General features: G+C 39.4%; 1 protein-coding gene across 5 annotated transcripts in view; it reads left to right on the top strand.

Moving 5' to 3' along the window:
* epha3 (eph receptor A3) overlaps positions 1–26,040 on the top strand; it is an 88,107-nt gene that overhangs the window by 11,972 nt on the left and 50,095 nt on the right. For 3 of the 5 annotated variants that reach the window (XM_005451958.4, XM_005451957.4, XM_005451961.4), the window contains exons 3-4: positions 3,831–3,842; positions 4,745–5,405. In XM_005451958.4, the coding sequence (XP_005452015.1) occupies positions 3,831–3,842; positions 4,745–5,405 (673 nt within the window). The remainder of the gene's footprint in view (positions 1–3,830; positions 3,843–4,744; positions 5,406–26,040) is intronic. The other 2 variants (XM_005451960.4, XM_005451959.4) reach the window with 1 other exon arrangement.

Below are 26,040 nucleotides of genomic sequence, written 5' to 3'. Positions count from 1 at the left end.
CAATGATTAGTCAGGCAAAGCTCAGGGTTGCACATAAACAAGAGATGGGATGAATACAAGGAGGGATAACATAAACATTCAGGTTTTCCTTTGGCCGGACAGAGTGATGAAATATCCTCTATTTGATATGTTGCAGTTGTTGAGCCTGTAACCCCAAAGACCTCTGTGCTCTAAGCTTCTGGCCCAGCATTTGTTGCAGACACTCTGGCTTTTAGGATCACCCTCTCCAGCTGTAGAGATTTAACAGAACGTTGTAATTATACAGTGTATTGACTTTGCTTGTGTTGTCTTTTTCCGTTCAGTAATCCGATATCCCAAAATCACAAATAGCCAATTTTGGCAGATGAGTAAATAAAAAGCTTATTTTAAAAGTAAAAACCAAAACGTGAACCATTCTGGTTTTGATTTTAACAGCAAGTGTTTTTCTCTCCCAAATAAAGTTGAAACAATTATCTAAATTTTTAAATAAAAAAATATATTTTACATAACTTGATTAAACTGAATTCTGCACTATGTTGTAAATTATCTAAACTATGATATAATGAAACATTTGTTATGTTAAGCTCTTGTTGAGCAAGTTAGACTTGTGATAAGAGCATGATCGAACTTGTTTTCTTACTCTTAACAAGACTTGCTTTTAATGTATTGCTGCCCTTTACAAGTCCATATACTGGCCCATTAACTACCATTGACCTGAGTGTCTTTGAAGTGGATAAACTGGTGTGCTGACTCTGTGACTCAGAGATGTGCCTGTTGCTGTAGGTATGTCCAGAGCAGGTCAAGTTACCACACTTCATTTTACTGTCCCTTTAGCTACTTCACCTACAGCACAGATCAGAGAAACCAGGGGCAAGATTACACTGAACTTTGTCCCAGCTGTGACCATCAGGGGTCAGGGTCAAAGGTCACGTGGACTGCTGTAGGGTCCTAGTGTTGTTATATATCAATTAGAGGGCAGGGGGATGGGAGTTACACCCTCAACCCCTTGGAGAGAAACAAGGGAATAGCTGCTGACTTTAGATCTTTTTTTATCCTGGTTGACATACAGCGTTTCTTGTGTAGGTGGAAGAGCGTTCATGTATTGCAATGAGTAAGTAATAGCAATATTAGTGGAAATGTTGGGTCTAGAAAAAAATGTAAGTAAATAATCTCAAGTTCTGCTTATTCATCCAAGATTGGAGTCTTGAACTCTGATCATCTGTCTCTGGTTTGCAACTTCCTTCTGGTCACTGTTGAAACTCATGGGTACTGTGGTACACCTCCACTGAACCACACAGAATGTAACAATCAACTAAATACGGATAATGATGTTAACATATTCTCTATTTCTTCTTATTTCTTTTTACTTCTGGTCTAAAGGACAGAGAGTTGTAACTTAGAAATAAAGTGAAGTGATTCAAGGTTAGACAAGTTAACTCTTATGATGTAATGATTAGGGACAAAGATGGGGAGACAGTTTTATCCCTCTCATTTACTTTGGCAGAAACTTGCTGAAGCTGAGTCATATTCTCATATAGCCTACTTAATGCACACATGCGCAGGCACATACAGACATATACTGGATTTGATTTGAAAACCTTTCTGTGTTTGTGTTTGGCAAGCTTCTCAATAAGACAGCTTACAGACTGCCATCAGTCATAGTTGCTTTAGATTAAGCCCAGTTTGGAGCATACTGGTCGAGTATAAAAAGGAATGACACAAAGCCAGTAGCTCACACTGAGACTTGCACTATTGAGAATAAACAGGATTCACACAAAAGCTGTCTCACTCCAAACTCATTACACAAAGAACTGATGGTTGAACAGGGCAGTCTGTTACCTCATTATAAAGTACAGTAGGTAGTACCCCTACCTGAAGGGGTACTCTATGAGCCTAACTTGCAGAAGAAGTGCAGTGTCTCACTGGACTTGTCACCTTTTTTAAAAAAAAGGAAAATAGAACTGTTAAGTTCAGTTTTATTTATTGATGCCAAACCACAACAACAGTCACCCCAATGGACTTTATATTGTAGGGTAAAGACCCTCCATTAATAGAAAGGAAACCCCAACAATTAGACGATCCCCTATGAGCAAGACCTTGACGACAGTGGGAAGGCAAAACTCCCTTTTAACAGGCACAAACCTCTGGCAGAACCAGACTCAGGGAGGGACAGGCATCTGCTGCGACCTGTTAGGGGAGAGACAGAGGGAGACAGAGGAAGACAGAGGACAAAAGACACACTGTGAAAGAAATCCAGAGATAAATAGTAACCAATCTGGTATATTAAGTGGTGATAAAGACATAGTGAGTGAAAATAGGTGAGTAAAGAACAAACACTAGGCCTATAGCAGCGTAACATAGAACATTCAGGGTCACCTGATACAGCCTGAACTATAACCTTTATCCACAGTATCATCTTTTGTTAGTCCTAAAAATTTATTTAAGGTATAAAAATTGAATAAACAGCAACTAAAAAAATGTTGATGTTTTATGTGATAAAACTGTAGTTTTTCATCCAATTATTGGAAAATAACTGTTCTTCACTGACACAAGTCACCCAATTTCATGTATTTTTAGACAGAATGCAAAAATCTGTCACTTCTGTTTAAAGCAGGTCGCCACAAAAAAAAGTTAAATTACTGGTTGAACTCTCCAGGCAGAAACACATTGCTTTAACCATGACAAAAAGCACACATCTATATAAAGCACAAGCTTAATAGGATATATTATTATTCTTATGTTCACGGAAGTCTATTATCTTGTAAAATTTAATGTCAGCAAAATCATTAATCAAAGTGGCAGTCCTTGCCTTCACTTTACTTTTTGTTATGTCAAAGTCTGTCATCATAGCTTTTTGCATGTCATCACATCATTTTTATGCTTCTGTTTAAAGTCGTGCTCTTACACCTTTGAGTAAAGCAAGGTGAAATGTTAAGTTTAGCTTTACCTCTCTATATTTAGTCCCACTCACTCCTGCAGACATTTCCCTGTTATTGTTAGACCTCCAAAGAGCTAGGACTACTGGCTGATGAATGACGTGATACCAAAGACAGCGTGATGGGGGAGACTAAACACCAAAGGAGTATCAGCCCTCAGTTTTCATTTCACTTTATCTCCTGCTTTCTTCTTTTTCCCCTTTTTTTAGCGCTTTCCTTTATTTCCTCTTGTTTTCTCTCCCTGTCCTCCTCATTCTCTCGCTCTCTCAGGGGTGTTTCATTAACTTTGCCGTGAGATGAAAAGTGAGTGGCTATCCCTCAGCCTGAGAGCCTCTTGAACATCAGACATTCATACATATGCTTTACACCCGCACACCCCCACACACAGGCAGACAAAAACATGTAACAGAGAACCAACTCCTTCTTAGCTCGTCATTAATTTCTGAGTTCAGCTGAAGGCACCTGCTGTGTTTGCCTGCTATGAGACTTTAAACACTTCACATGAGCTTTATGTGAGTGCGTGTGTGGGTTTATGTTTCCATTAATGCTTGTGTGTGAAAGGAGCAATAATTTAGGTTCCAGTTACCACGAAATTCTTTCTCTGTATATCTCTCCGTCTCTGAAGAAAGTGCTGCTCATTTAGGCACACATGCATTCTGGATTTCACCATGAGAAAATATACACAAAAGCATCCATTTACGCATTTACGCCCATTTGTTCTAATGACTGCCATTTCAGCCACTATGAGCCCGCTATTTCAGGTGTTTGTCCATTCATCATCACTTCGATTCAGCGTTGATTTGCCGGGACAGCAAAGCCAAAGCACATGATCAATGAGTCTACCCGCTGTGTTGAATTCAAAAGGAATGACCCCACTTTCTTTTTCTCCTCTCCTCTCTCTTTGCTTTCTCCCAGTGGAGGGAAAATGTAAGATAGACACAAACGTTCCTGGTATACACTCTCATCTGTCTATACGTCGTAGCTCCTTTTGTTTCATAGTGGATTCAGCACGTTTCCTTTAGTAGAAGTAGTACTGTGATGCAAATAACCAAGACTGCAGCTTGAAAGTCCTCACTTTTAGAGAAAAACATTTTAGTATAAGGGTGAAAAAAGAAACACTATGAGATTTTGTTAATATTTAATATTAATTAAGCTGCCTCACACAAATTTAAAAAAGATTGAAGATCAAATTTTCTAGCTTTTTTTCTTGATGATATTTTCACAGCCTTCTAATGTAGAAAATTTGGCAAAGCCAGCAAGTTTGCTTTTAATTAATTTCAACAATTTACAAGAGATCTGGTAGTGTGATTTTTCACCCTTAAGTGTTTATTAGATGCTTAGTATTCAGCAAGAATGTTTCTGGATCTAAATAATTCATCCCTAAATGCTTACAGGGTGGAGATAACTTTATTTTTTCTCTGCTATCTTCCCCTCCTTTCCTCTTATTCCTCCTTCTTTGATTGCAAATTCTCACTTTCCTCATTTGTTCTGTCTTTAACTCACCCCATTCCCTTTGCTCCCTTTGCTTCTCTTTTGACACCAAACTTCCCAATCCCCTTGCTTTCCTTTTTATAATCTAATCTATTTTCACTTGATCCTTTTCATTACTCCTAAAATTACTCCTAAAAATCATTACTCCTAAAAATCTGTCTTTCCCATAACTACGCTTCTTCTACCTTTCCTTTGCATCCATTCCTCGTTACCTATCGCTCTCAATCTTTAAATCTACCTCCTCCCCTTTTTTCTGTATTTGGTCTCTCTTGTCTATTACTCTTCCTTGTCTTCCTCTGTTTCTCCCTTCGACCTTTCCTTGTCTCTATTTTTTCCAGTGGGAGGAGATCAGTGGGGTGGATGAGCACTACACTCCCATCAGGACCTTTCAGGTCTGCAATGTGATGGACTACAGCCAGAACAACTGGCTTCGGACCAACTGGATCCCTCGCCAATCTGCTCAGAAGATCTATGTGGAGCTGAAGTTCACACTGAGGGACTGCAACTCAATCCCGTTGGTCCTGGGCACCTGCAAGGAGACATTCAACCTCCTCTACCTAGAGGCAGATGATGACCAAGGCAGCCACTTCCAAGAGCATCAGTTCTCCAAGATTGATACCATTGCTGCTGATGAGAGTTTTACTCAAACTGACCTTGGAGATCGCATTCTCAAGCTCAATACTGAGGTACGCGAGGTGGGTCCCATGACCAAGAAGGGTTTCTACCTCGCGTTCCAGGACGTGGGCGCCTGTGTAGCTTTAGTTTCAGTAAGGGTTTACTTCAAGAAGTGCCCGCACACTGTGAGGAATCTTGCCTCTTTCCCTGATACTGTCCCCATGGACTCCCAGTCACTGGTGGAAGTCAAAGGCTCATGCGTCAATCACTCCAAAGAGGAAGAGCCTCCTCGAATGTACTGTAGCACAGAAGGGGAGTGGCTTGTTCCTATTGGGAAGTGTCTGTGTAACCCAGGATATGAGGAGAGAAGCAGCACCTGCCAAAGTAAGACACATATTTTTTTTGTCATGCAACTATTTCTCAACAGTACTCTCACACATGCCTTGCCATGCATTGATTCTGCATGTATGAATGCATGTGTCACTTCTCTTCTACACATTTGAACCTGTGGCCTAAACAAGCAGATTTTTTTAAGCTGTAAAAGTAAACAATGTGATATCAGGACTCTCACACTTCACATCTGTCAGTCCAGAAGGTTTAATGTCAAATACACTCTCTGTGTGCATGTGTGTATATGTTTGTGTGTGTATGCATTGTTTATGTGAGCTCTTCAAACTGACCCCAAATTCCCAGGGTGCTAGGTGATTGGTTGGTACTTATACGTGCATATTCCCATACATGTGAGTAGAGTGTTGTCCAGGTCCAGGGTGCAGCATATAGAGGTTGGACAGTAATTTTCTCTGTGACACATCATTAGCTATGGGGAAGATTTTAACCAGAGCAGAAAGATGGGACTGATAACACAGAAGAAAGGAGTGGGCTGGAGTGGATGGTGAATGATGGGATAGCTGCGGTGATGGTTGTGGGTGTTGGTGAAGGTAGCAATGAGTAGTCATTTGATGTGGTTTCAAAAGTATGCAAATCTGCATGCCTAAAATAGCCTTTCATGTCCTGACCAACAGGACTGGTCTTCCGTACTATCGTCACACATGTTATGCAGGGGACTATTTTTTGTTGCTGCTGGATGGTTTTTAAAGTGAGCTTGTCAGAATGATTGCAGTGATACTTTGGCTGCTAGAGTTAAAGAACTGTGCTTGGCCAGTGGGGTGACACCTTGCTCTGCAACGCATCTATACATGAGAGTTTAAAGTGTAGTAGACAACATGTAAAATGCCTCTGATTGTTGTTGTTCCTCCTCACATCATTTTGCCTAAACAACTTTGTCAAAAGAAGTAAAGTTATCCATTTTGGGATAAAAAGGGATTAGCATAGTCTTCAATATCCATGGTGTAATGCATCATAAACTCCCCAAACATATATATTTGGATCTGGGTTTTAAATCTTGTAGACATGTACACAGATAGGACATCATTACACCACTTTACACAAAATTAAATTTCCTCTGTTTTGCTTCTGTGGCTGCTATAACAGCTTTCATCAATTACAGTTACAGTACTTCATCGGTGTTTCCATGCATTAAAAAAAGAAGTAGAAAGTGGTCCCTGGTGTGAACAATACAATGCAGATGTGTTCAGTTCATATACATATAAATGCCACTATGGATATTGTTACATTATATTACATTTGTACATTTATGTTTGATCACACAAAATATAAAACTGTTCACAGTGGCAAACAAGACCAACGTTAGCTGAAGGTTTCCATGATGTTCTATATCTGTTCCTCTTTACTTATTTTCTGTGAGATCTTCTCTGCTTAAGAAGCCAGACACAGCATCCATCTGAAAGCAGCCACCCCTGCACTGCGGCTGTCCCAGAATGACTTTAAAGTTAAAACGGTGTTGAAGTTTCTGAAAAGGAAATCCGTCTTTAGCATTCTAGGTTATTATAGCGGGTCCCAAATGGTCCCTTGTTCATCAGTTCTCTCTTTTCCAGAGCCATGCCCAGTGTTAATTAAAGATCAAACATGGTCTCCCAGGTCAAGCCCCTGCCGTCAGGGCCAGGGGGAAGTGCTTTTTTTTTTTTTCATTTGCTGTGAACTCTAGGCCAACCTGTCTAACTGTACAGATAGGAGGGAAAACTTTTTCCACACTTGTCTGTATATTTTTCTGAATTTACTAATTAAAAGCCAATGGTATCTACTGCTTAACCCCTTTGTCCCGGGTGATTAACATCTTCAGAGTAATTAGAATTTCTCCCAAGTGTCACCTCTGATTTTCATTTTCGCATTGCATTTATTTTGGTTTTGTTTTTCCAACTGTCATTTTTAAATTAAATGAAAAAAGTGTAGTTTTTCATTTATATCTTGCTTATTTTTCTGCTTTTTGTGCCTATATTTGAAAGAGTACAATATGTCATTTCAAGAATGGGACATTGTACAGACAAATGGCTCACCCCTGTCCCCCCCCTGCTCCCCCCTCCTCTCACTTCCTGCCTCTGTGAATTGTGTGAATGTTTAGATGTATTTGACAATCTCTTATTAGTTTCAGAGTGGTCTAATGGACTCTAATAAGGTCTTATGTTACCATGGAGTGGGACAGCTGCACCAACAGGCCCCCACAATCCCTGCATGCAGCCGTTGGGGGCCCCATCATGGAGCTTGCTCTCCAGGCCTTCTGTGTTAACAGATAGATGGCTGAATGGGGTTAGGTCATCCCAAACTGATAGCAAAAAGAAAAAAAAACATATTTACAGTGCTACGAACAACAAGCCACAACATCTTTTGGGAAAAAGAAAATGGAGAAGTGGAGAATAAATAGCACTGTATATTGTGGAGAGATACTTCAGTGATATTAATTATACACAAAGAAAACTCTTCTGTTGGTAAACTCTTCAGAGGCACCCCGGTGTCCTGAGAAATTTCCGTTGCTATTTGACAAAAATAAACAAATATGGTATTAAGATGCTAAAAACACAGACAAACATTGAATTGATGAAACATTTATTCTTTCTGGCAGGAATAATAAGGTGGATTTAAAGACAAAAATGCTTGGACTAAGTATTGTTGACTTTGACAGTGAAGATTAAGCACCTTTACTGAATACTTTATGCTTTGTTTTCTTTGATGAGCTGCCTTGTTGCAGCACCTCCTCTCCTCCTTCTCTACTTTGTGAGTGTGTCTGTCTGTTTTTGATCGAGCGAAGGGGGAAGAGAAAGAGTTTGCAAGCAGTTGCTTTTGTTTACACAGACTCCAAAGTGTGTTTAAGGGCTTTAATAGAGTAGACTCTAGCATTAAACCATCATTATCTTTCTGGACTGTGTATGTGTTTATGTGCATGTTTGTGTCCATAGTCAGCAATGTTTGTCAAAGCAAGGATGTTGTTTCAGTGGCGCCTTCAAAGGAGCACGTGAATTCTGTCTGGCTTAAGCAAAGGGACACGGCAGTTATGCGAGCATGTATATGCTGTTTTGTGCATCTGACTCAGACTGTGTGTCAATCTAAACTTTACAATATTCCGCTATATATTTGGCTATGGTTTGAATCCATGTCAAAACAGCGACTTTCATCCTTTTTTTGTTACCATGAAACTCTGTGAAAAGATAAGATTAAGATTATAATACAGTACAATGCGAATGGACGTGTCGCTGATCGCCCGGATTACTGTATGTTTTGTGAGCAGCCTTCAGCCTTTCCACACAGAGAATGTGAGGCCAGATTTAATCTCGCTAAGTCAGTCTTTCATCTGTCATTAGAACAGACTGGAGCAGGTGAACCAACTCCTATCTACCATCAGTGTGAAATTCCTGCAACCCTAATTTGATCCTAAAAAAGCAAACGCATGCCAGTTTGTGTACGCGTGTGTGACTGTGTGTTTGCGCGTGCGCGTTGCAAATGCAAGCAGCTGTTCGCTCATACGTTGACGAGAGACCTAAGTTTACATTCTTGCTGGATTTATCAAGACACACAATCCTGAAACCTTCCAGTAACGTAAAGCTTATTACAATTACACAGACAAAGTGTCACACATAAGCCTCAGTTGTTACTCGCCGGCATTGCTTACCGTATACTTGCACAATAAGACGAGAAAGGCGAGCTGTTTTAAAAGTTGTTTTAACTTCTCATTTTAAAATCATTTGCCATTGGCGACTGGACCAACACCAAATAAAAGTTCATTTTCCCTTTCTGTTTCCTTCCTCTCCATTCATCCCAGCGCCCGATCGACTTGGCTGCCGGATCAAAGCCCGTCGTCCATCTCATGTCAAATGTTTTATTTCACTCTCCACTCTTTCACTTAAGTGATTTAACTGCTGCCCTCGTGCACTGAACTGCATGGCTTTCAAGCAGACATTCTGGACTCACATTATACATCTTTCACTGACACTGTCACGCAAACCTGCAACAGCTTGGTCAAAGAAATACTCAAGCTTAGCCTGAAGATATTCAACACTGACTTTAGCCTCTTATAAGATGATTATGTATAGAAAGACAAGAAATTAACTTCTTCCCTGAAACACTTATTTGTTGTTTATTCCCAATCTACTGACTCGCTATCATGCAGTTTGAATGGCCCATATATTATCACCATAACAGGAAAATATATGGCCAATCCAATTTGCATGAAGCTGGTTGTAAGAGTTAAATGCCAGCATGGATTCACTGTTGTTCTTTTTGTGACAAATGTGCATCTATTTTTGTTTTGGAGTCTCCCTGCCCCCTAGTGATCAGAAATCCTTTAATGCAACTTCATGTTTCATATAAAAACCCTGGATTTTTAAAAAATATTAAATTGTCAATAGCCCATGTATTTTATGCACACGCATAAGAAAGAAAAATACTCTTAATATCACTGCAGAGCTCCTACAGTTATGCTTAATATTTTTCATGTGTGTGTTTTTTTCCATGCTGTTGCTGTATTGTCTTTGTTGTATACTTTCTGTCAGACTGTTGAAGTTGAGTGCTGTGAATTCATGGAGCTGTTGGCTCTCCTCTGGTGCTTTGGAAGGACTCTGTTTGTTTGTGTTGGCCGTTATATAACTGCCCAGCTCTCACAAAACATGTCACTTGTACCCGCAAATTTACACAAACTCACAAACCGATTGAAATGCACATATACTCAGCACCGTATTCTAAACTGCATTTATTATTTCTAATCCAGGACAAAACTAAAATTTATCATGCCTTCTTTTCTGTATTCAGGTACGTTTTTACACATCTGTCTGTTGTAGCACTTATGTGTCCAGTTCACTGAGTGGTGTGGTGGGACATTATTCAGTTTTCCAGCAGCATCCTGCTGCACTTCATATACTGTCTTGCCCACATTCATAATGAAGAAAGCAGCCTAGCTCAGTATAGCAATAGCCTGTTACTATTCGGCATTCGGTTCTTTGATGAAGGGCACCTCTGCTCTTTGTGGTTGAGAATAGTCTTTTTTAGACTATTGCCACACACACATTTAAAAATCTACTCCAGGCAATCACATCAGTTAAATCTGTCCCATGTGTCACTGTGTGTGTTTGCGTGTGTGTGTTTGGATGGGTGAATTGAGCATTATACAGTACACGGCTCTGTTCTAACACTGGTGTTCCATTGCATCGGTCTCCTCATCTCTTGTCAGTTTAGCTTAGTGGGGATGCTTTTTCTGCCGCAGCCTTTTGGCTGTGTGCTGCCTGGCGTGTAGCCGCTTTGGAGCTGAAAAGGAGAAAAGAGGCTAGAAAAGAAAAGCAAGGGGTGGACTGAGTGCTTCGGAGAGAAAGGTTCAAGATCATGATGCTAATTCTACATTATATGTAGTTACACAAAATTTACACCCCACCCTGATGTAAATCAAAATTAATTTTACACAGTCTTTGTTAAAAATAGGTAAAAAAAAATATTGAGGGGATTCATATCAACCGCCCTGCCACCCTTATCCTAACTGTCATTTCACAGCAGCTAGAAGACTATACTGTATGTGTGAATTATGTGTGTTTGTGTGTTCATGCAGGTAAAAAGGACAAGAAGTGTCACAAAAACAGAGATATAATTGCAGATTTTATTGAGCTGTAGTGTAAGTGGGGGAAAAACCTCAGCAATGATCTTGAATATGCTTATTTACTGTAGGGTGTATACGGTGTAGATGAGACAAAGAGAGAGAGGGACCACATTCATCCATTGATCCATGTGCAGCCTGAAATATAGCATCAAAGTCTCAGTTCATCTTTAAATCACTCTGTACTTCCTTATCTCTTTGTGTAGTCTTATAGTATATTGATGCATCGTTTGTGTGTGTAGGTGTGTGAGTGTGTGTGTGTGTGTGTGTGTGTGTGCGTGTATGTGGCTGGCATTCAGGAAGCGGTAGCCAAGGAAGCAGGAAAGGTTTGCTCATTCTTGGTATTATTGCCTGTTTACTTTTCTCTTTATGGGCCTTCCAGTGCAGGCTGGGGGTAGCGGGTAAGCCTGTCAACCCAGAGCACTGGTGGTGTTGGGACTTCAAAGCTTTTGGTAACCACAGGCTCAGGAATTCAAGTTAACACACAGTCACAGACAAATATACACAAATGCACACACAAAACCGTGCCTGCAGCAGAAACAAGAGGGATAGATAGATGGGGTGTTTATTTGTTGGAGAGGCCCCTGCCAGTTGACCGAACCTCTTCACAGCGACCAGTCTTTGTGTATGTGTAATGCATGTGGGTGTTTGTGCCTGCTCTGTTCACAGAGATAGAGTGCACAGGCAGTATGTGTGTCCAGACAGAAAACAAACACACAAAAGAAAAGAACAGCATATGTATACATGGACATGCATAGCTGTGATTTTGGTGTTACAGCCATATCGACAGATGCAGCCCATGGGCGTAGCTTAATACTGATGGATGATAACTGTGGATTTAGCAATACGTTTTAATCTCAGGGCATCTAGTACTCCCATTTTGCCAAAAGCCGCTCTATCACAGACATATGCGCAAAGTGTCTGTTTGGCTTCAGTACCTTGATACAGCAGCCAAAGTTTATCACTTTATGAAAGTTTGGAAGTTTTGTGTTTTGTACTTTGCTTTGTTTGGTTTTCACCTGACAATAAATTTCATCTTCATTTGCTTTTAGTGCTTGTACAAGTACGTGGTTAGGTTTAGGAAAATAAGCTTTGAAAAAAAAAGTGTGCTCACAAAATCAGTCTTTTAGGCTACTTAAGCATAGACAAAACATTTAAATATGAAGTCGAGGGGGCCTGAACAAGAGTTATCTCTAATTAGGACCTCCCTTACCTCCCTTACCATTACCAAAAAAAAGCCCCCATCATAATATGGTCACCAAATCCGAGACTACAACATGTTTGTCATCAGTATTTGACCACTCCAAGAATCCATGTGAGCATATGTGTCATTGTTTCAGTGGAAAGTCAAGGACTGAAGGATGGACACCAGAGGAAACATCCTGTGTGACGGAGTAAATGTTTAGTATACATGTAATGTAACACAGGAGGGAAACGGTGCAGTACAACACGACAGTCACTCCATCATTTCTGATAGATGAGAAGCAAGTAGTTGGAAAGAGCTGGAGGAGGAGATGGGGAGGTGAAGGCAAGGAAGAAAGAAAGCAGCTGTCACTGGGATGTAGACCCCCGCTGATAACTCTTTGGCACTGAATGCCTGTTTTATGATTTGTGATGTCACCGGCATTAATTCAACATCTGCGTCATTCTTTCGGCTTTGCTCCACAAATTGTTTTCCCCTTGTGCTATTTTGAAATATTTCTGCATGTTAGCCCATGCAGTGATTGTCCACGATAGTTCAAAACAGGCAGGTGTGTCACAAGATGAAATGACTATGTGTGACATTTACAAAGGTCAGTGCATATTTAGTTTTTCTTTGGAACTGCTTAACTTATTGTAATTTAACCTATCACCTTAACATATTCTACTCAGTTGTATGTTCACTTTTTATTTAAAAAAAAAACGAATCAAAGCAAAACACAAGATTATTACAAAATCTTTCTTGATAAGGAATTCTAGAAACACCATTAGTAAGCAAGCCTTTTTTATATATTTATATAATTCTTTCTTTGGAAACTGGATGCAGCATAATCAGAAGCTCATTTGTATTTCAAATTATTTCTCCACTTTCTGCAATGACTTTTTTTTGTATATCTGTGCAACCATAACCAAGCCCCATTACCACTTTCAGTTGGTAATGGAGCTGACTGACTGCACAAAAGACATATTAGAGAACCATATAATGTCAGAAAATACTATAATCAAACATTCATTAGAATGCTACTACTACCAATAATATGGCTACTTATACTAGAAATGGATATTCAGCCTACGCTTATATCACATTCTTAATTAAAGTTATGAATAAAAGAGGCCTAATAATGTAAATCTATTTTGTGCGATCTCTGCTGTCCTTGGTGCTGAAGCTGCAACCTCAGACACTTCTAGAGGCTGCGACTGTCAAGTGTCTCACTTATCTAAGCCCACACTGCAGGCATGTATAGTGACACTGAGTAGTTGTCAGAAGCATCATCTTATTGTATAGATGAGATGCGTTCAGTGGAGAGAGGCCTCTCAGTGTCATTTCAGTTGAAAAACCCTAGCGTCACCACATAAATGTCTGTCTTCGAGCAGCTGTCTGATCTAGCTGTGCTGCTGCATCACAGATGTCAGCATAACAACCTTTCCGTTTTAACAAACGCTACATTCTTTAATGTCAGCCAAGCAAGAAGAAAAAAAAAGAAAAAAGAAAACAAAAGGCAGTGTCTGTTTTAAAACTTCTGAAGGTTAGGGCACAGCATGGAAGTCTGGTGGTAATTCTGCAGTGAGGCCTGAGTCAGTTAATGTAGAGACAGTTACCGTTGATGTGGTGGCACATTAGAACTGATGTACTTATTTGTCACATACCTCTGTTGCTACAGAAGCCTCCCAGACATTCAGATGTTTTATGATATCTGATATATTTTTCTTTTTTGCATTCATATTCTGCTCTAATGCTAAGTTATGTGACACATATCAATACATCATAATCAGTATTAACCTTGTCAGACTGACTTTGTTGTGGAAGGTTGTTGTGTAAGATAACAGTATTTTAGACTTGGCTGTAGCCAGTTTAAGTCAGTTATTTGTACTGCGCAATAAACAGGGAAACTCTATATGCTATATATGGTAAAGCAGGTAAACATCATAGAGGTAAGACTTAATTAGCATACTATAATGCAATTGAGGGCTAATTTGACACAGCAGCCTACAGTCTGCAAAAGCAACCACAAATGATCTGCAAGGGCAACAAGGACGGCACAATGTCCACCTAGCCCAATTCCTTGTTACACAAAGTCAAATCAAGTTTAATTGTTTTATTTAGCCCAGTTTTGATTTAACCCTGTGTATCCCATAGCACCTGAGGGCAGCTCTTCTAAATTCATACAATTCATTGTTTTTCTGTTGCGTAGTTTCTATGATTGTCTATGTATGAAAACATTGTTATACAGACTGTTTTTAATCTATGTGGATAATATCAATTCTCCTATGTCAATTACATATTTTCGCAATATTTTTCAGTTTTTCCTCCTGAGTCACCTCAAATGCCTTGATAGCATTCGTCTGTAGTAAGAATAGCCTGTCAGTGTGTCTTGTCTATTTACTCTTCAAGAAGCTGAAAATCTTTGTGAAAGGAGTCCAAGGAAAGGCAACGAGTCAATGGAGCATCAATTCTGTTCAGTGACAGTGATACTGAGGTGATACTTACTGCCTTAGGTGCTTTTTTTGTCACTGTTAGCTAATGACTGCCATTGGTGTTAGCAATTGTTAGCCTCTGTTAGGTGGTGTTACTGAAGTGTTATTTGAGGTAAAGCTAATCCTCTCAGCAGCTGGTTTGTATGAAATTAAACTGTTCAGTGCAGGGAAAGTATGCTCTTTTTTTAGGATACTTGAGTCTAAATTACGGTCCTGGTATAATTTTAGCTTATAAACTGCTGTTGTTGTTGTTGCTATAGTTGCTAATGGTCAGCTGTCCGGAGACGATTTACTTTTCTCTGCAGGAGAGTTTCACATCTCATCTGCTAACAATAAATTAGCTAAATGCAACAATGCTGTTTATGTATGGGGTTTTTTTTTATGCTAAAGTATTGATTGTAGTTCAGGACATGAGGCTTTAAGTAAGGAGGATGGAATGAGGTTGAGATGAGGGAGGAGAGTGCCTATATAGAGGAAGGAGGAGAAAATGACAGGGACATGACAGAGTGAGCAGGGACTATTCATCCTAGGGTCCAGTTGCCTAGGTAACCCTCTAATTTATTTACTACTCTGCCCTCAGTCAGTCACCAATAGCTGTGCTGGATACTTAAATCACTCACCTCGAAGTTGAGAAAAGTTTAGTGGGACAAGCTAACTTCACAGTGTTGACAGTTTTTTAAAATGATATATTATTTATTTTTTTCACATTTAGTCCTCGAATGTCTATGGTCTCTGGTCCCTGTATATTTAAGCGTGGGGCTTTCTTTTATTCCTTCTTTACCCTCTTTTGTATATTTGAATGCGCTCTTTTCCTTCTACCTTTGTTTGCTTGTGAGTCATTGACCTTATTGTGGTGACCTTGGTGCTAATATTGTTTGCGTCTTCCATCTTAATCACTTCTGAAAGACATGGGGCTTCACAGTTCCTCTGGGATCTATATGTGCTTATGTGTATAAGAGAGTGAGAATTAGCACGTGACATACAGTAAGTGTAAAGCTAGAGCCTTTTAGCATTACAGCGATCATTAGAAAGAGAGAAGGTGCTTACTATGACAGGAACCACTGACCCATGTCAACACACACATATATTCTGATACCAAATCTGGGTCTGTTTTTACTGGTGGAGTCTATTATTTATTTATTTATTGTGGCCATTAATTCTTTTATTACATCCTTTATTTTAATGGATGCCATAAATGACTGGCCGCTTTGTGTTTTAAATAAACCCCAGCTGAAGTTATTTGTTTTAATACAGCACTCCTAGGCTTTGAATAGATTTTGTTTTTGAGTTTTCAGGTCCAAGTTCTGTATTTCTATGCCTAAGGGGCAGTTCGTTGTATGTAATAATGTAATATGTTGCCTTTGAGAGCAGGGGTAAGGCTTTGATAAAGACGTGTCTTACTTTTCTGTATGTTGAGCTGTGCTTTTAGTTGAGGATGCCATGATCGGATCGTTTTCCATTTTGAGCCTGTACAGGAAATGGACTGAACCAGTGCCTGCTGCCCTGAATTTAGGTGTACTTTGATTTTGTTTACAAGTGTGGATGAAAAACATAATGGTAATACGTCTGTGGTTTTATATGTATATATATTGTGCATCTGTGGTTAAGAGAAAAAAATGACTTACATGTGTTTTTGTTTTGACCCACAATCTTAAGTTTGCTCCTGGAAAATTATAGAATTATGAAGACAAGCACTGTGGAGACAACAGTTGAACTTGAACTTTAGGCTCCTTTAGTTGGTGTAAGAGCTCAGTGAAGGTGGCAAACCTGGTAATAATATCAAATAGGCCGAAATGAGTGATACTTCAAGGTAGATCTGAAATTTACCTGGAAATGTTTATTTTATCTCTTCATTTTTGTTTTTTATTTAGTTTTTTTGACAGTCCATTTTGCTGAAAAAAATGAAAAATCAGCGAACGGCACAGAAAAATAAGTGTACTCTACTTACTCATTGCTCATTGCATTGCCTTCTTCTTTATGTGAATAACAACAAAATAAAGTAAGCAGAGGATAATATATATCTGTTTTGGTGCCCCTGCAGAAGTTACCGATGTCCCAGACAGTGCTGTCTTCCTGAAATGATCCATAGACTCAGACGCCACGCATCCTTGATTCTTCCTCCTCCAACAGTTGATAGAGATAAAGTAAAAGGTCTCTGCACTCATTTAATGCATACTCTAGCCATCCTCATCCATGCGCACGAAAGAAGAGTGGTGACATTTTACCTTCATCAGTGGCGGTTAACTTAAAAATGGTGTCAAATGGAACGACATGCCCCGCGGTGTAAATGTGCATGCATCTGTGTGTGTGGGAAAGTGTTCATCTGCGAGAGAGGAATGGGTCATTTGTGTGTGAGAAATATGCTGCTGCTGTGTATGCATGCGAGTGCATGCACAGTTTTTGGTGCTGATTAAAGGCAGTCAGGCCTCAGTGATCAGGCCTTCTGCTTGCACTTCGAATGCCAAATACAACCGAGGATTCCCAGTGCAGCCAAGCATTGAGTCTGCAATGCTAGACCACACTGGACAACCTTAAAGGACTGCAGCTGTGTGCGTGTTTTTCATCTTTTTATTCTCCTTTATGCTCTTCACAGACAACATAAAGCTATATAGATGGGGAAAAAAAAAGTTTTCAAAAAGCTACTTTTTCTCCATCTTCCAATTTTCGGCATCTAAACAAAGCACTACTGAGTGTGTGAGTCTTAGTCTTTATGTATTCCTTCCTAAGCTTTAACTCTGATTTGTCAAGCAAACTTTTAAGCCATTCATGCTGTAAGAGCAAAAGTTAGACTATGGGACTTTTGACGCCACAATTCATCACCCTGACATTTAAAGGAAACGTCTGTTCCAAGAACTTGGTCAATATTAATGTTTTTGTGTTGCAAGTTCTTGCAGACTTATTGAGCCATCACAATAATATCACGATAAGATGCATGATGCAACACCTATTTCAAAATCATTCATACAGACCTTTCTTTTTTCTTTTTTTTCAGCATAGCCCCATAATGCTGTCTTTTATTAATCCCAGATTTTTGTGCCAGGAAGTGTTTGCATTGCCAAAAATGTTAAACGCTACTTCCCTCAAAACAGAGGTGTCTCTGTGTGCCTTTCTCTCAGCCTCTCCACTTCTAGAGGCTTGAGTGAAGTGTCACTTATACCAGGACAAAGAATCCAACCTTTAAAGGTTGAGGGATATTGCAGAGATGACCTTTCTTACAATTACACACGCACACACACAAATATGCATCGAAGGTTGGGGGGGGCAGTGTGAAGATGAGCGAAGTAAAATGGCAGACAGCAATGTCCAACAAGATTACTGTACTCATCATCCACAGATTTCCCACCTCCACCAATTCATTTCCTTCCGCCTCTGTCTGTTCAAATGGATGGCACCAGACATTTGTCAAGGTGAAGGTAGAGCGCCCCATGCCTAGCAATACAACCAACCAATTTTTCCATTCTTCCGCTCTGCTAGTCTTTTGCTATTAAGTGTTCAATTTCAGCACCTGGAGGCGATGCCAAAGAGCAAAGCCTCCAGGAATGTTAGAGAAATCTCACTGATTAATGCAACACCCCTGCACTCACTCCTGCCTGTTTCTGGTGGCTTTGTACTGCTGTTGATGCAAACGCCCACAGTGATGTGCACTGTGCTGATACTTGTGTTGCACAAAGATCTGTTTTGTTTTGTCCTGTCCATCTGATACATTCATTTCATAAACACATAAACAGGAAAGCTGATTCCCTAAATTGAGTTAGAAATTAATTATGTAGTGTGACACTGCAATATTTTTCTTGTGTATGTGTGTGTGCATTTAGTGTTATCAGATGTCAATACAATTTGACAGAAAAGCTCTCCAGTGAGCATGTGACAAATATGAATTAGTAAATTAATAGCAGCATTCAGATAATGGACAATAATAGAACAGTAATGATAATAATAAGAAGAAGATATTAAAGAAATTTCCACTTTTCAGACTATTTATTTTCATTCTTGGTGAATTGCAATTTCCTGGTCAAAGAGCCTCACTCGTTGCTTTGCATGTGTGTGTGTGTGTGTGTGTGTGTGTCAGTGGGGGTGGGGTGAGGATGACAGCTCAGTGCCAGAGGTAATTTAGGTGTATTGTATTGATGAGACCTCAACTCTAATGAGCTTTAGCCAATTAATCCATCGATTTACATGTAAATGGCTCCTGAAAGGTTACTGGCTGTGGCTGCTATCTGCATGTACTTACCATGCTAATGTTGTGCTGAGTGACACTCAACACGAATGCAGAAATTTAGGGGCTGAGAGACTAAAAGTGTCACAGGGAGAGAGAGAGACATGACTGCTTGATCTTTGATAGATTGCGCCGCATCCCATTATCTGCAAAATAGGGTGTTAATTGCAATGCCATACATCACCTATGGGTGCACACACCTTTTAATTAAGAAACAAACATCTTTGATCTGTCAATCTCCCACTAGACCCCTGCACATGAGTCTGTAGGAGTTTTTTTTTATGTAGGTTCAATATTTTTTTAACTTCATTGATATTCATAATTTGAGTTTGAGCAATGTAATTCAAAAAAGAAAACAAATTAAAACTCTTTTCCTCTTGAGATTGATATATTTATAAGGAAAATGGTCAGTTATTTGTGTTTTTCTATTTCTCTACTGCCATTACAGTCTCAAAAGCTAGAAATAGTCATAAAATGTATTATGATAAGAAATAATCTTACCATTCTGTACTCTGTAATATCTGTGATCATGAAAGTGTCATTTGGGTGCAACATGATAAACAATTATTCTGCATTCCTCTCTTGCAAACCTATTCTAGTTTTACAGTAATTGATATTTCAAGTATCATTTTTAAGTTTCCTTCAAGTGTGAAGAATAGCTCATCCTAGCTGGCAGAAAATGCGATCTGGAAGTCTTTCACCTCAAATGCTGTGCTCTTTCCGAGTCTTGCTATCAGCTAGCTTACTGGCTGAGGTTCAGTGTTAATTACGAATGTGCTCAGCTTAACTGAGATACTCAGTAAATTGTCCCCAGGTGGGGAAAGAATAGGCTCTATCGTCATTTCTCATAACTGCAGTTGAGCTAATTATGATGGTGAGTGTGTGCAAGCGAGTTGTGCTGGCAAAGCCTTTTCTGTCATCTGTGTATGTTTAGGGCCACTTGAGAGTGGTAGCTTCTACATGCATTTGTATGTGAATGATGGTGTGCACTGTGTGTGTGTATGTCTGTGTATATGTTTATGTATATCTGTTTGGAGGGTGTGTGTGCGAGTGGATATGATGCTTTGAAGCACTTTGTCTTTCTGTATGTGTGTGTGTGTGTGTGTGTGTGTGTGTGGGTGGGTGGGTGTGTTTGTACATTCAAGCATGGCGAGACTGCAATTGGCACATGCTAAAACACGAAACTTCCAAAGCCAACAGTTCTGTTAAGTGAGATGTGCTGTGTTATAATGATGCCATCTATCATTCCTTTCATCTCTCCATTCCTTTATCCCCTCACTCCTCCATCACTGTCTCTGTGGCCTCATTAATTTAGCCCGGACTATTTATGGGCCTATAAAAACAATAAGGAAAGAGAGTAAGGGTTTTACTTGCAAAAAAAGATACTTCCAAAGCATGGGAAAGATGAGGAAGCCTGTCAAATTAGATGGAGCATACCACATAATTTTCAGTTAATTGCACTTGACCCTTAACATCTGGTTAACATTGGACAATGGTTACAAATACCCAGTATTCATTTGAAAAATTAAAAGTAGTTTAGTCAATATTTCATATAAAAACTAAAATAAATAAATGTGAATTTACTCTGGCTATGCAGCCAGATTTTTAGAAAACCAAACACAGGCTACAATGCAATAATTTGAGGTTAGAATGCATTAATATTGAAGGTAGCATTGTAGGACGATTATAGCACATTCTTAAACTTTGACAAACTGTTGAACTGCAAAACTTCATATCAATTTTAATATGAGCAGCCATGCCTCAGGTGGTAGAGCAGGTTATACTGACATTAGTAGTTTGATCCATGACACTCCACTCAAATGTCTTTGGTCAAAACCCTCAACCCCAAATAGCTCATGATGGCAGGAAAGCATTTTGCACGGAAGCTCAATCATCTTTAGCATGTCCGTGAAACAAAGTAATTGAGAAGCTATTTTTTACTGTTTGTAAAAAGCACATATTTAAATTGTGTTATTGTGGTCATTTGTGTATGTTTACCCTTACATAAACACGTTTGCACTGGGTGCACTTACTTCACCTCTGTCACAAGTATGATGTAAGTTTAACCTGCTATAATTTGTCTTTAGAAGCTGATGCCTCACTTTGTATATTTGCTGCACCCATAACCATATCTACCTAATAGGCCTCTATTGTTTCTTCATGTCTCAAGTTGAATAAACTTCTACATAAACATCTACAGCAGCCTTATCTCTGTTATCCAGCTGAAAAAATAAAGGATTGTTCCAAGAGAACTGTCAACAACAACAGATAGACAAAAGTCTGGCACTGTGCTTCTTGATGATGCCCATCTGGAATTGTGTGATCAAAATAAAAGACATTGGTGTGTGAGTAAGACAGTGTTTAAAATACATCTGGGTTTTTGATTACATGAGCATGACTATTTTTATTTGTAATCTGTCAGTGGAAAGCTGATTGACAGCTGAATTAAATTTGTATTATAACTCATTGTTAAAAACAGTATAATCAGAATTCGATTTGTGGGGACAAAAATAAGGTCATAGTTAGCCTGGCTGCAACTGTGCAGTTATTCCTCACCATACCCTGTAGTCCTGGGAATGTTCTCCCTGCCATTTGAGGTCCAGAGACTTTAAACTGCAAGACTTTCTGTCAGCCAGTGAACCTGGCTAACCTGTAGTGACTAACAATGAAGTGTAAAACGCACTAAAGATTAGTCTGTGAGGGGTTGTAACATGGTTGCTGGGTCTTTTGAAGCTTAAAAAAACGGGCTCACGTGAGAATACATAGAACTCAAGGTAACCCTAACATGAGGCCGTTCACATGTACTGTTGTCAGATACACTGGAAGGATGATTTTATGTTTGTTTATGCAGTAGAGTACTCTGAAGGTTTCAAAGAAGATCTGAGAATATCATCATAACTTAGAAAATCTCTCGTTGGTGCAACTAATCAGTTATCTAAAAAGAAATAAAGAGTGAGTGTGATGCGTTTAGGAGATAACGTGTAAAGATCCTGAAGTTGTTTTCGTGTTTCTATGCATTCTGCATCTGCCTGAGATGACAATCGTTCACCAAGTTTCTTTTTAATGATGGACTACCCTGAGTAGCTGTTATTGGGAAGAGTGGGGTTATCACCCTGCTTTAGAGTGAAATACCATGTGTTCGCCCAGCAGGATAACATTCCTGCTGGCCCCATGATTTCCTCAGGTCATTCATGCAGTTCTCATCCCCACTGTAATGGCATTGTACTGGGGCTCAGCTGCCCCACTAGGCCCCCCACGCTTCCCCCTTTGGCCTCCCTGACAGCACTGCCCTTCAGCTGCCTGTCAACCACACCAAGTCCACGATGGTTGATGGGAGATGATTGGGAAAATGGGGTCAAGGATGGGGTTAATATAGCTTTTAGTTAGCTTGATTTTTTTTTTTAAATGTTGTTTACCTGCATTTTTTTTTTTTTACCACAAGTATTACTTCCATAAGTTTCAGGAAAAATTTGAATTGCTTATCACAAGTGCATATTTTAGATTTCCTCATATGAGGCGTGAAGTACAATTCATAAAAAGTGAGGGAAAAAAGTTAGTGGCAAAGAAGAAAATCAATTGCCTTAAACTACATTTCGCTCTCGATTTGTCTCTTGATTTCATCTCTGTCTCAGCTTACCATGAAATATATGTATTAAAGTGGCAGGCACATAATAAAGGAAATCCAAACCGCCTAGTATTTTCTAAATGCTGTTTTATCTTTTTACATACAAAAGATACTTTCATGACGTTGCCCGAGCAAAGCAGAAGAATTCACAGCATCTGCTGCATTGACAAAGTGGATGTGTGGAGTGAAAGCAGAGCAAGAAGAACAACATCTGCCACTACTTATAAATTCAACAACGAGTATGCGTCACACATCTTTTCTCAAAGATTCTCCTTTTTTCCGGCATTGTGTGTGTGCAAAGACGGCTGTTCATCATTATTCAAGGACAGAGCTGATTAAAGGTGATTAAGCCCTTCCCATCCATCACTCTCGCCTTTCAGCCTGTCACTAGCCCCAGTATTAAGGGGGGACACCAGCGTATGTATACGTGATTGTCTCTGGGTGTGTGAAACGGGGGAAACAGACAATGTCCATCCAGCTATGTGTTTGCCTAAATATTCGCCATTACCCTAATTGCAGACCATTTCTCAAGTAGAAAGAAACAATATACATGGATCCTTAATAATGTTGCTTAATGCTAAAATAATACACAAAAGGATTCAAATTGTGGTTTCAGCTTAAATGGCCCATGGAAGCACATTCTTTACAAGACTCTTTAGCAACCCTATGATGAATGTCCTCTTTCTCGCTTGATGAATGATGCCAGTGAGAACCTTTCTGGCTCCTGCCATTCCTCATAATAACAACTTTAAGTAATGCTAACTAATATTTTCAAGAAGGGAAATTTTCGGGAGGAAGAATTAATTAATTGATTTACTGTTGTGGTTTCTGGTTCCTATGGAAAATACTAGAGAATTAGTAATGCCGTCAATTAAACGTTCCACAAACAGTATAGACTGTGGGAAAAGAGGAGCTTAACTAAATTGATGCTGTCCTTGGCAGATTGTCATTGTATTCATTAATTTCACATAAGGCACTCGGGATAAGAACTTAAAACTGGATTTCTTGGTGTCTGCAACATGTAACTGTTCCCATGGCAGGTAAAGCTTCTGAAACAGTTTTTAGACTATAAGTCTCGAGCTTTTTGAGATAGAGTGAGGGAAGTTTTACACAGTGTGAAGTTTAGTTTCACAGGCTGTGGATGTCAGAGACTGACTAGGATTAGATTTGTACTAAAAGGCCGTTATCATCTCAACACTGAGAACCTGATTTTGTTTCCAGTGCCCAAGAGAGTGCCTTTTTTGTTTGATTGTGCATATGCACTCATGTACAGTGTGTTTGTGTGGCTATATTGAATGTGTAGGGATGCAAAAATGATATAGGTGGTGTCTGGAAATGTTGTATTTCTTGTCTCAGTTTCCAGTTCCATCAGCGTGACTAACTGGTGACACAATATACATGATTGAGTTTATCAGTTAGTGTGCAAGGTTTGTATGAAGCCTGTAAGAATGTAGGGGTCCTACATTTTGAGCATATTTTGTTATTGTCATTTAACATTTGTGTCCCACTGCAATGTGCTGGAGCTTCACAATCTCCCACTAACATTAGCTCTGCAGGGCGCCACACTAGAAATACACTTTTGCTGAACCTGCACTTCTCCAAGTATCTCAGCCTCACTACCACCAAACATCATCTTCTCTGCATCCCAAGGGCACAGAAAGTCACACAAACAAAAGTTTAGGAAGGCATGATTGTGTCACTTCTGAATAAATGAAGGTGATTAGCATTTCAGATTTTTGATTTATTAGCATTGTTTAGGATAACTCTTTAGTCTTGGATACTTTCATACCCATATAAAGCATACATTAATTGCATTTAATATAATAATGCTCTATGATACAGCTTACAGTTTTTTCATTAAGCTTTATCTTCAGTAATCTATGGCTCCGCCTTGGTAATTAAGTCCACATTCCCCTTGAACCTGGCAGTTATTGCAGCTATTTGACAATGATATCATAGTTAAAATATGCTAGTGTAGCCCTTCTTTCGTATTTATAAACTGCATATATTGTTCCTCATCCTAAACAGTCTTTGCATATTTAATAATTAAGGTTTTGCCATTATTTCAATTTATCTTCATTTGTTTCCAGTGCATTGTTTCACAGGGCTTTTATTCATTCCCACAGCAACTGTGATTGTGTGTGGTTTTTCTGTATGCGTGTTCAAGGAGTTTGTTTTAAATGGACTCATGTGAATTCTATCTGAGTCAGTGCTGACTCATTACCCCAAACCCACTTTGCACACAACATCTTGTTTACACACTCAGCAGGATTTTGTGTCTGTCTTTGTATGTTTGGACATGTGCCTTTAATTTGATTAAAGCGGGTGCGCGCTCATCTGAATACACATGCGCTCATAGGGATTAAATGTCACACACAGTAACACATAGGATGCCGTGTAATCACACCTGAAAATAATTACAAATGTATAAAAATAAGTATTACTCACTGACATTAACTCACCTTGCGTATGTGTACGCTGCATCAGCAGAGGATGATGGGAGACTGAGAGTAGGGGCAGAGAGAAGAGCTGGGAAGAAGAGGGTAAGACGAGAGTCCTGATGTGTATTTTGATCGTGCCAGGATGTCTGGCCCTGTCTGTGGTTCACCTGCGCTGGTCTGTCACTCACACAAGCCCACACACGCACACATAACCTCACAACACTGATAGGAATAGGCAAAGCATAACATAAATACACACATCTCAATCAAAAGTTTCTGTTTCATAGGAAGGTTTTAGACAGTTTTCTCCTCATTCCCTCTCTCTGTCTTTCTCTCTGTGTGACCCAGTAACCATTGCCCATGAGTTTTTCTCTCTGCCTCCCTCCCGCCGTCTCTCCCTCTCTCTCCTCTTTCCTAGCAGCAACACATGGTGGGACACCCGTGGTGAGGTGTGTCATTTGAGGAGTGATTTAGTGCTGTTCTGCCCCAACCACTGCTGAGCCACCTGCCCCAGGAATCCTGCTGCATACACACACAGAGACACACATTTATACACAGATGCAAGCATATGATGGACACATACTAACAAAGTGGTTAAGCACTACCAAAACCTCTAAATGCTCTGGTCTTTACAGCCTGATTAGACCCCATTGTGCTATTTTCACAAATTCTTACATACCAGCTCTGAGTGGATCATGAACTGAGGCATTCTTCTGTGTATTTCCCATTTTTCACTGGCTAATTAATCTTTTACAAGGGGACCTGTAAGTGGCCACTGTCCAGTTTCAAAGATGTTGAAACACTGTTCACTAATTATATGGCAACAATTTATTCAAGCACCTCTAAAAGTAATGCAAATTATATAACAGCATTTGTATTTGACATTATTTCCTTCGGGAGATGTGTTTTTCCATTACAGCAGTATAATATTACAGTTACTGGTTGTAATAGATAACATTAAAAAAAGCTTGATATTGCACATTATAGGACAGCAGATGTGTTTCTGTTTAGTTACAGTATGAAATGGAATAAAGCATAAAACAACACTAATCTGAATGCTCAACACTGTAAGT

The sequence above is a fragment of the Oreochromis niloticus genome, linkage group LG16, assembly GCF_001858045.2.
Source record: "Oreochromis niloticus isolate F11D_XX linkage group LG16, O_niloticus_UMD_NMBU, whole genome shotgun sequence".
Classification (NCBI taxonomy): Eukaryota; Metazoa; Chordata; class Actinopteri; order Cichliformes; family Cichlidae; genus Oreochromis; species Oreochromis niloticus.
Note: the sequence above shows the minus strand (reverse complement) of the source record. Positions and strands in the feature narration are given on the sequence as shown.